General features: G+C 39.5%; 1 protein-coding gene across 1 annotated transcript in view; it reads left to right on the forward strand.

Moving 5' to 3' along the window:
- Positions 1 to 12,030, forward strand: part of LOC118426318 (rabankyrin-5-like) — a 42,975-nt gene that overhangs the window by 13,130 nt on the left and 17,815 nt on the right. The window contains exons 3-12 of the mRNA XM_035835624.1: positions 5,690 to 5,808; positions 6,268 to 6,403; positions 7,071 to 7,194; positions 7,580 to 7,729; positions 8,245 to 8,410; positions 8,900 to 9,101; positions 9,688 to 9,756; positions 10,305 to 10,501; positions 10,835 to 10,932; positions 11,529 to 11,766. Of these exons, the coding sequence (XP_035691517.1) occupies positions 5,690 to 5,808; positions 6,268 to 6,403; positions 7,071 to 7,194; positions 7,580 to 7,729; positions 8,245 to 8,410; positions 8,900 to 9,101; positions 9,688 to 9,756; positions 10,305 to 10,501; positions 10,835 to 10,932; positions 11,529 to 11,766 (1,499 nt within the window). The remainder of the gene's footprint in view (positions 1 to 5,689; positions 5,809 to 6,267; positions 6,404 to 7,070; positions 7,195 to 7,579; positions 7,730 to 8,244; positions 8,411 to 8,899; positions 9,102 to 9,687; positions 9,757 to 10,304; positions 10,502 to 10,834; positions 10,933 to 11,528; positions 11,767 to 12,030) is intronic.

A 12,030-nucleotide genomic window follows, 5' to 3' on the forward strand; every position in this document is an offset into this window, starting at 1 on the left:
AGATAAAGCCGCCAGTGGTTGGTTCTATAACCCAAACACCAGCTATCAGCATGGCAAACAAGGTGGTTCATGTCATCTACTTTTCCACCAACTGAATGTATCATTTGATATACTACAGTTAAGAATTCAGTAAATAGTTACTGGAAGTTCCGAAAATAATTTCATCAGGTTGGCACTGATAATAGGATAAAGGTTTTACACAACATGTAACTAAAAGTAATGTACTTTCATTGTACAGTACTTTTCTTATGGACTCCAATGATTATCCTATTAGGGCACCCTACCCTTACAGTACATGTGCAATTTACAATAATTGAATTTATACTTTTAAGGGAAGCTTAGGCCTGTCATGAAATTTATGAATTTTGTGTTTATGTTCCTGACTTGCACCTACATGTACAATCAAATTGGCTTAGATACTAATAAACCCTAAGTGGTGATGTTAAAGAATTAAAGAAAAAAATGAAAGAAGTAACCATGCCCAAGCTTCTGTACTTCTGAAAAATATGAGTAGCCACTGAAGGAAATGCATTTTCTTGAAGTGAAGTTCATTCATAGGTCAGTTATTTCTAATGCCAGGCATCTCCAGCAAGTCAATAAAACTAGGAAAACAAAACAATAAAAAATGCCTCCATTATATATCTGTTTTATATACATAGTTAAAGTCAAGTCTGAAACATCTAATGAAATCTAATGCATTGTTTAACAGTTTCAAAACAAAATTAAATGCATAAAGAATGCTTCCTGTCATTGTCAAGGCCATTCCTGCAGAAATTCCTGCAGGAAACATTCTTCCTGCAGGAATTTACCTTTCTCCTGCAGGAATTTCTGCAGGAATGCCTGCAGCATTCCTGCAGGAAAAACGCTTCCTGCAGGAATTCCTGCAGGAAAAACGCTTCCTGCAGGAATTCCTGCAGGAAGAAAATTTTCAAAATGAATATTCATGAAAGTTATTATCATATTTCACAACTGTACATCATACTTGTCAATCATATGTAAAGACTTTGCACCAAGTGCTTTTATATTGAAAATATTAGCACATTTCAAAATGGGAAAAACGGAATTCCAATCTTAAGATGGAGCTTCTTATATGTTATTTGGTTACTGTAAACTGTAAATTCTACGGCAAATTCATGACACAACGAATATTTCCGATGTCTTTCTCCTTCCCCAAAATTAAGGCCTTGTGAAAATATAGATTTACAGTAGTTACTCTATCATTATTTGAAATTTGTTAAAACATGTGGTTAAGATGCAAGAAGCTTTCTTTTAAGAACATGTATATACATGTGTGAGTCATTTTAGTGGGACCTCTGTACTCTCATGTCCCTAATAAACATACCCTCCGGAATAAACATACCCCCCGGACAAATCGTCAATATCTAATAAACATACCCTCCGGAATAAACATACCCCCCGGAAAATTACCAAATTGACATGTATTGAACTGTGACCATGCTACTTCTATCCAAAGAAAATGAGATGATAATTAGGTAGGTCTTTTTATTCATTTATGCCCAAGAACCACATCAATTAGTTCTATAAATGATGAGCTGAAGAACTATAGATATCTTGTTCGAATCATGATGTTTTCTCAATTTTTTAATAAAAGGTAAAAATTCGCAGTGAAACCTGCCTTATGGGTCACCTGAGTATAGGGGCCACGTAACTGGCCATGCTGTCAGTTTTCGTCGGTCCCTTGGATTTTTCCCGTTGACCTAAGCATTAAGAAATAATCTATAGCGGTCACCTGTCGAATGCGGTCGCGGCCAGACGATTTTCAGTCCGGCCGCTATGCCAACACTGCCGCGTGGCCGGCCGCGTTACGCTGCGCTATATAGTAAATTATCCACGAGGTGATCACGTTTTTTTTATTTTTTATTTCTGTACTACATCAGCAAAATGTCGGTTCAACTTGGACTTTTTATGAAGGAGACATTGAATAAAGGAAACATTGTACAAAATTATGTGATTTTATGCGAAGTGTTGTTGAATTCACGTTGCGTTTTTTTCTCATCTCAGACTCTTGCACTTCTACCCTTCTCTACATCGTCATTTCTATGCAGACTGGAAGGCTATATGGGCAGATTTTACAAATAGACCGTCCGTTCATGTATCTGATGTTTTAGGTTCTTGAAATGCATGTAAGCTGTCCCAATTTTCGTATTCCGCGGGCCAAAAATGGAAATCTCCGTCTTTGCGTTTTGCTCCAACATGGCGTCGCAGCAGCTGAATAACAAGGTCACTAGGGGTCAGTGGACGACTCCACTTTTACCAAGGTAAAATATCACAACAAGATTTCTGATGTGTAGCATAAAATACAGTGATTACGGCATAAAAACGATAAAAATCTATTAAAAGAAAGTTAGTTATGTGAAAAATAGACTAAGGTTGATTTTTGTCAAAGAAATAAGCCTACTTAGAGAAAGTTTTATTTCGACGTGACCACCTCGGCATAATGGCACATGCATCTACAAAGGAAAGTTGTGGCGGTTCGTAGTGACGCTAAGAAATGATTATGAACTTGCTGTTTTTACCCACGAATTCTTGTCGTTTTGGAGAATTTGCGGCGTCAAAACTCATATCACAAGGGAAACGATGTTATAGTTGTTATTTTTACGTCCAGCATTTATTATGTGAACCAAGGACTTGTGTGAACGAATCACTCTTCCGCCTCGCTGCCGAAAGCGCATGGAACCACAAGACCGGCGGGAAATTCCTCGTGCAAGGTGCTGGTTTACAAGGTGCTGGTTTACGATGTAAACAGAGACTATAAACTACTACTAAATTAAAACTAAAAGTTATTTATGTAACAATTGTATTTCAAAACGTCAGTATGGTGTTTTATTTTCCCCCAAGAACAACATTTACTTCGTAGCGTCATAGCGAGATTGACCGAAATCACCGAAAGAGTACCGCGTACGCGTACACGCTCATGGAAATCCGCGCCGTTTCGCCTGAAAATAGGGAATTTTGAGTAAAAATACCGCGGAAATATGGCAGAAACCCCCAAAACTTCAATTCTTTGAGGGTCTTGGCTTAGCAAAGCCCCAATTTTCAGGAAAAAAAAATAAACGTACCGTCCAAAATAAGAACGTACCGGGTGGACTGTGAGGCTGAAAAAAATAAACGTCCCGGTACGTTTATTAGGGACATGAGAGTACGTAATTGATGATAGGGTTTAACTGGGAAACCTTTCCCAGATTACATTACCTTTGTGTATCCTGTAGGCTGTTAAGTAGGTCAATTAATGTTGCACAAAACGAGCACTGATTATACAGAAAACTACATGTACATGTAGACTGTTAAAAGTTAAATTGCGGTAGAAACAAAAAAAATTGAAGGTCTCATGCATGCTCCTTGAAATATTTGTAGTTTTTGTTAATTTCATGTTTTATTCTTTATTGTGAGTTTCTCACTGATTCTGCCTAATGCATTTTTCCCACTAACTCCCATAAGGAAATAGATACCAGGAATTAAACTTTTCTGGACCTTCCTGGGACCTTTGACCTAACTTCCTGTCAGTGTCTTATACCTAGCAGCTCACCCCCACTTCCTGTCACTCTATACTATAGTCAAATAGCCACAGACACACATGAACTCAAACATACAGATACTAAAAACAAAACCTCTTTACACAAAGATGAATAATTAAAGCTTGTATACATCTCAGGATTTCTTGCCTTTCTATGCTATATGCTATATCATTCAGTTCACCAGCCCGAACAGTTGCTTGTAAGTTGTATTGTTTGTGACACAGTGCACGATAAGGGCAGACATGTTTGTTTCCATGACCTTATCTTGCACCTCTTCTGTACAAAGGTCAAATGATTGCTACACCCATTTTATTAAAGGTCATAAATTACTGAAACAATAATAGTTGACATAGTTGCTGTAATAAAGCTTCTAAAGGGAGTCATTTATTTACTATCTACTCTGTTCTATCAATAACATTGTTTCATATGTTACCCATTGGTTGTAGGGAGTGTGTATGTTCATAACAGTTTCAGTATATATTGTAGATATATATATATATGTCACAGGGGAGATTGGAATCCAGGAGGATTCGGAATCCTCCTAGGGGAGATTGGAATTCCAATCTCCCCTAGGGGAGATCAGAATTCCAATCTCCCCTAGGAGAATCTGGAATCCTCCTAGGGGAGATCGGAATTCCAATCTCCCCTAGGGGAGATTAGAATTCTTCTGGAGTTCTTCTGGGATTCCAATCTCCCCTAGGAGAGATTGGAATTCTACCAGGATAATCTTTGAATCTACCATGAATGGATTCAAAGTTTCAAACAATGCAACAAAGGATTTATAATTATTTCTAAGAATAAATCATCATATCTTATGCTTTATATCTAACACTTATCATTTTTGCTGACAATCTAAGGTTAAGAATACTTCTCTATAGTGTACAATAGCACATTATCCTATACTATAGCTCATTAAACATCATATTTTCAAACATTTAGTAATAGAGGAGAATCCAGAATTCTACCAGGACAATCTTTGATGTTACCAATAATCAGAATGGATGAAATTGTTTTGGAAAGTAGACTGAATCATTTGAGTCACTAACTCATAATCATATAATGGTATGCAAATGTCACCAATATGTAAATTAGCACATTTGCATATGCCATTATAAGTTAGTGACTCCATACTTTAGAGGTCATATTCCAATCAAAGCCTGCAGTTCAAAATTTGGCAAAATTAACAGCTATTGAGTACATTTCAACAGTCAGACTTCAGTGTAGTTAACATTGACATAGAATCATTTTGCAACTTTGGAAGAACAATAACAACTGAAAAGTGATCAAAGTGCCAAAATGCCAAAATATCAATCACAGTTTCAAGATGTTACAGTTTCACACCTATTCAGAGCACATTTCACTAGTCAGACTTTAGTGTAGTTCACGTTGTAGAAGTGACACAAGTTTGGTATCCTTCAGTATAATTGTAAAAGTGACAATAGTGTAACATCCTTGAGTATAGTTCTGGTAGAATTCCAATCTCTCCTTAGCTAGGAGAATTCTTGATTCTCCTAGGGGAGATTGGAATTGCAGTAGAATGACAGAAGAATTCCAATGTCCCCTAGGGGAATCTGGAATGCCCCTAGGGGAGACTGGAAATACAGAAGAATTCCAATTTCCCCTAGGGGAGATTAGAATTCCAATCTCCCCTAGGGGGATTCAGAATCCTCCTAGGGGAGATTGGAATTCTGATCTCCCCTAGGGGAGATTAGAATTCCAATCTCCCCTAGGAGGATTCCGAATCCCCCTGGATCCCAATCTCCCCTGTGACATATGTCTACTGTATATACTGTCTTTTCATTTTTTTGCAGAGACTTAACTTTGAGGGGAAGTTTTTTTTTCAGTTTTAAATTCTCTGGTTTAAACAGTTCTGAAATATAGCAGTAATACATTGGAAATGCATATCTGTAATGAGTGGTGAACTAGTCTTGGAGAGGTCACTGAACACAAAAATACATTGAACGTAAATGCGCCTACACAAATATCTAGGTATACCAGTGCACCTACAGTCAAAAATTTATGTGCCCAGCTCCAATTAAGGGGTCCCAGTATTTTCAGCCATTAATAAGCAATCTTATAAAGACTTAATGATTGAGGAATACTCGTTTGGGAGTTGTTTTTCTAACCTCTCCATCCTGCCTGTAAAACCCCAGTGACCTGGTGGTTCACCTCGATGGGAGGGAAGTGAAGGCACACAAGTTTGTTCTGGCAACTCGGAGTAACTCCTGGGGGGTCAACGACCTCGCAGAGGTCAACTCTCTCGATTTCACAGGTATGTGTAACATGTCTCTCTGTAGTGAATGAAAATCGGCCTACAGGCTGAGTTATTTATTTGTTTATTTATTCATCTATTTGTTTTTTATTTGAGCTTCATGAATAAATATGGGTTCAAACAAACAAACTTGTAAGGAAATGTGAACTAAAAATCACTCTAAGCATGATTTAATCAGGCTAGTGCTATTGTGACTTATTGAAGAAGGAGTTACTGAAGCAACTGGATATAATTTTGGAAATGATCAGACATTACAGACAACCATCTGGCATCTTTTGTCAGTTACTCTCAGTGACGAAAGACGCCAGATGGCTGTCTGAAACGTCTAATCATTTCCAAAATCATATCCATTTGCTTGAGTAACTGCTTTTTGGCATATATTATTACCTGGATGCCATCCTTAATTTACATAATAAGACATTCAATAAAATATTCAATTTTTTTTCCGTTCTTCCTCAGGCATTCCATATGAAGTGGGCATGACGCTGATGAAGTGGGTGTACACAGATAACGTGGAGCTGGCCGAGCAGGACAGCGTCATCCTGGAACTCATGAGCGCAGCCAGCAAGTACAAACTGGATGGGCTGAAGGACAGGTCTGGGGCAACTGTAATCATAGTATTCGTACATGTATTTTATTACCTCTATGATACATGGTCTTATCATTTTTGGTGTGTGTATCTGTGTTTATGTGTCTGTGTTCTATGTGTCTGTGAAGAGGAAGAAGTCTGTGTGTGTGACTGTTTGCTTCCAGATATTTATGGTCACCATAACTTAAGAACCTCTGGGTGGATTGTAATGATGTTTGGTGTGGTATTAACATTTTGATGGCAGATAACTTTTGATGTAAGAGAGAAGTACTATATGTTAGGACCCCCTAGCAATTTGCTCTGGAACTGCAGGGGCAGTTTTGTTAAAACCTTTTAAGGAGGATAACTGAATGAGGGAACAGCAATTTCCATTTCCATCTTAGACAGAGATTTACATTTTGTTGAATGTATTATTGAATCTTAGAAATTCAATAATTCCAGCATTTTTTATAAAAGGACTTCAATACATGTAATGTATGTGTTTATAACAGTCATCCACAACTGAAGTGAAGCATGATGCTTTCAAATAGCCAGTGTTACTGCAAAGCAGCTTCAAATTCAATACAACTTTCATTTTCAGCCTAGCACACAGGGTAGCCCCTACTCTTCTTGATAAGTTTTTTGGTTTCTTGTATGCTGGTTTCTTGAAGCTAATGCCTGAAATTTTCCACAGATGTGAGAAGGCTCTGATGTCATCAGTGAATGTTCGGAACTGCATCCGGTTCTACCAGACTGCAGAGGAGATCGGAGCAGAGGTCCTGAAGGGGTACTGCTCAGAGATCATCTCCAATCACTGGGTAAGTCATTGCTGTCTCCTGGCCACTCTAACTTGTTCCTTACAAAGATATGGAATTAAAGTTTCAGACACCAGGACACAGCTAGTAAATTTTGCAGATGACATCCCCTGCAGACTCCAAATGCCAAAAAAAAAGAACAAGACGGGCAAAAAAAGAAAGATGCCTAAATTTTCAAAATAGAGATGATAAAATATTGTAACAAGAATTGAAGTGACATGGTATTGTAGCCAGTCTTTTATTTCTGTTTTCAAGTAGTGTAAATAGAAAGTGGTGTGTTTTAGACTAGTATCACTAAAAGTAACACTTAAGGTAGTAACACTTCTTTGCTGTGGCATAAAGAGGCATCAAAGTAGCTGTTGTGGCATTTTTTTTCCATTTCTTCCAGAGTGACCTAACCAGTGAAGACTTTGTTGGCATGGGTGCCCCCCTGCTGTATAAGATGTTTAAGACCAAGACGGACCACCCTCTGCACGCGGCCATCAGAAACCAGCGGGAAGACGTCGTTTTCTTGTACCTTATAGAGTACGATGCACAGGTGAGATCAGCGTGTCTGTAGACTGACAAATGGATCAAATGTGTCAGATACATTACAGTACAGGTGTACCTACAATTCATCTCTTTGAGATGACATTTAACTGAGATAGCATTAAAGCCAATGAATGTAAATACACACATGTTTACCTCAAACTAAAGTTCCAATATTACACCAGTCCGTTAGCTGTAGCCATTTTAAAATTGTGCTGTTAGCTGGAGGTAAACAGTTAACCAGCACCAAAATGAGTGCTTTTCACATGTTATATAACTTTTTAGATTTAGATCCTGATTCTTAAGTCGCCTGGGCTCTAGATTTGGGTGCCCTGTAGCAGCTTTCTTAGGGAAACTGCAGGGGCCTTTCTTGTAGACTTTTAGAGAGGTGTCACAAACTGTACAATAGAATGTGACCATAAGTAACATGTGTGAAGCTTTTGAAAACGGTGAAATTTATTATTTATATATTCACATGCCAGAAAACCTTCCACTATTGAATGTTTGTCTTTTCCCCCTCTTTAGCTCCCCGGTAAGCTGAACGAGGTGGACAACAGCGGTGACCTTCCACTTGACCTTGCCCTGTCCAAGAGACAGGAGAGCATCGCAAAGACATTGGTGACCCACAAGGTCAATGTCGACGCCAAGGACTCCACCGGACAGTGCTTACTGCACAAGGCCATCAGAAGAGGTCAGATCATTGTGTGTTATGATGAGATGGTTTTGACAAAGTCATAGTATTCTGTATCAGTCTATGATTTCTAGATCAAAAAGAAGGTCAAACAGGCAAAACTTTTTTTTCTAAAATCAGCTCCCATTTAGTTTTCCCAAAAACACACACAAATTTCACAATATAAGATCAAAATGAATGATAGATATTATAACTAGTGTTGTGCAACAAAAGATGTAGCAATTTGAAGCGTATACTGATCCCATAGTTTATTAAGAGATGTAAAATAAAAACATAAAGATGCACATATATTTGACGGACACGCAGCCATTCTGTCATTGGTTCAACTGCTAATTATGATGGACAGTCTTTTGTTTGCCACATTGGCCTCGGTTTCAATTTACCATGTTCGCTGCTTGAAAAAGGTGTATTTGCCAATACTAACAGGCTCACCCATAAGGCATTGGCAAAATGTATAGTCTAACTATCAAGTTTTCCTCTGTGTTGCAGGTGATGAGTTTGCGGCAGATTTCCTGATCACCCACGGAGCAAAGGTGAACCTGACGACCCAGTCTGATGAGACCCCCCTGCGCTTGACAGCGGGGTACAACCCGGACTTCACCCCCCAGGATACCATAGAGGGGATGGCCAGGGTCAATGACCAGCTGCTGGCTAACGGGGCCAACCCTAATGCACAGGACAACACTGGCAGGTAGGGGTTGGGCAGTGGTGTGTGTGTGTGTTTTGGGGGTTGGGGGGTGGAGTACAGCCCCGACTTCCCCCCCCAGGACACCATGGAGGGGATGGCCAGGGTTAATGACCAACTACTGGCTAACAGGGCCAACCCAAACGCACAGGACAACACTGGCAGGTAGGGGTTGGGTGGTGTAGGGGTTTGTACATGACTGCATTTTAACAGGGAGGACAGGGGGGGTAGTGTGTATGTTGGGGGGGGGGGGGGAGTACAGCCCAGACTTCACTCCCCAGGACAGCATGGAGGGCATGGCCAGGGTCAACGACCAACTACTGGCTAACGGAGCCAACCCAAACGCACAGGACAACACTGGCAGGTAGGGGCTAGCAGTAGCAAAATTATATGACTTTCCCTGTATTGAATTGGATTTTTCCAAATAAGTAGACGGCTGGAGCAACAAGCTATACATGTACATATGTAGATCGAGTTGTTAGAAGCAGTGTTCACGTCTTTTATGTGATGCATTGATATGTCTGTTGAAATATGATAAAAAGTGTCCCATAGATTTTTGTGATGTAAAACAAAATCTTAACTCCATTTTTAGCACACCCCTTCATCGGGCAGTGGAGTCCAGAAATGAGAGAGCATTCTCCTCACTTTTACAGCAGAGCAAGTGAGTCCTTGTTTTATTTTTATTTTTTTGAAAGATTGGGCCCAGAAGTTATCAATAGGACCTTGATGTAATTTTCTTTGTTCTGTATTCTGCATATTCTGTATTACTGACAATAGTTCACAGTTAGAAATGGGCATGAGCAATGTCATACATGATATGTCAAAATTGAAGGCCCCTGACAACACATAAAGACAGGCCAGGGGGCCCTTCAACTTTGACATATTACCCACAATTCATCACATTGCTCCTGTGCACTTCACACTGTGAAGCAGCGTAGAGTAAAGCCATAATCACGAATTTCAAATATTATCTGTGTTGGCAGTAATCATAGTACAATGCTAAACTTTCTTGCAACACAAAAGTACACACAAATGTAATTTTCAATGACCACTGTCGCCTTCTTCAGGATCAATAGTTGATTGATCCTGAAGAGGTATTATTCTGAAGAAGGTGGCAGTAGTTGTTGAAAATTTGATCTGTTTGTATTTTGTATTGGAAGAAAGTTTAGCATAGTACCATAATTTTCCTTTTTTTGTCTTTATTTTTAGCCTTGACCTTGAACTAAAGAACAATGAAGGTCAGACAGTCCTATGGCTGGCGCTGGAGTCGGCTAAACAGGCCAGTAGTCCTGACAACCCCTTCTCAGACAACAGCCCGTCAACGGAGGATGTGTATGGGGAGGGAAGTTATGCTGCGAGGCTCATCAAGGGGGGCAGCAGTGCTGATGCTGTCAACCCACACACAGGTGTGATATAGGAATTTTATCAAATTTTTTTCTTACATTTTCTAAAATTAGATGTTTGCTGGAAAATATTCTAAGATGTTAAATTTGTCTTCCTCCTCTTTTTGCATGCTAATTCATAACTAGGATAAATCTGTTCTCCAACTTTTGCATATCAATTATATCAATGATATAAAAATCTCCAAGTTCTCTCCAGTGTCACTGACCAAAGACATCGGATGGTTTTCTTAAATGTCTGTTTCCAAAATAAAACCCAGTTGCTTGAGTAACAGCTTTTTGGCAAATGTTTGATGCATGTTAGTGACCTCATTAGCATAATTTATGCATTATTTCCAGGTGACAGCCTGCTGCACCTGGCAGCTAGAGCAGGAAACGAAGAGGCTGCGTTGTTCCTGGCTTCTTACGGGGCAAACCCCAACCACACCAACAATAGGGTGGGTACAACAAATCATTTTGCCCAAAATATCATATATTTTGGATTGAAATAATGATCCAAATAGCATAACAAATGTTTCTACCCTTGTAGTTTGATTCAATCGACAGAAAAGTATCTTTTTGAGAAATGTCTCCTTTGCATGCACAGGTTTAGCATGCATGTGTTTGCAGTTAGGTAATACCTATGACCTGTGCTTTTAAATCAAATCTTAAAGTCGATATTTTACAGGACTGTAAATCTTGAAATGATTGCAGTGGTTTATTTGCACAGTTATTGTCATGACTTTGTCCGACAAAATCATGCATTCACAAATCTCTATTTGTATTTCTACTGTAGTACCACAAGCTACATACACTTTGAAAACCTCCTTTTCCTTCTGACCACTTACTACGGTCTAACTAGGGTGAACCCGCTGGACAGAGCCGCATGGCAGCGCTGTGTAAAGACTAGCAGACTGCTGCCTACCCCTTTGTCAGGGATCCTAGCAGGAGTATGATAAAATACTGAATACTACTACTACTACTACTATTACTACTACATACTAAGTTTAGTAAAAAAATAAATGAATTTACAGGATTGTTAATGTGTTTACAGGGAGAGACTCCTCTGCACTGTGCAGCCCAGCAGGGTCTGTCTCGCCTGGTGGAGAAACTGTTACACATGGGAGCCAACCCCAACAAACAGACCCTCCCTGTCCTCAGCACCACAGGCACTCAGGCCTTCACTGATGATGGGGAGTTTGGGGAGTCTGAGGGGTACAACCACACACCCCTGCACCTGGCTATAGCTAACCAACATGCAGATGTGGTCAACATATTTCTGGAACACAAAGGTAGAGTAAATATAGCACAGTGTATTTTGTATCACCCGAGGTACCAGCCTGGTTGATCTGTAGGATTGCTTGTAGTCCAGAGGGTAATCCAACCAGTGGGAGGCCTGGGACTTTGGGTGATGCGGAATACACAGTATTGCATTTTATTTATGTCATACCCACCCTAAGAAACGCACATTTCAATGCAAAATTTGCTAACGTTAAGAAATTTTGGTGTCTTTGAACAAGAAATTGTTACTGTAACAACAGCAATTCCAACGTCTG

Source organism: Branchiostoma floridae, chromosome 11 (assembly GCF_000003815.2).
Source record: "Branchiostoma floridae strain S238N-H82 chromosome 11, Bfl_VNyyK, whole genome shotgun sequence".
NCBI lineage: Eukaryota > Metazoa > Chordata > Leptocardii > Amphioxiformes > Branchiostomatidae > Branchiostoma > Branchiostoma floridae.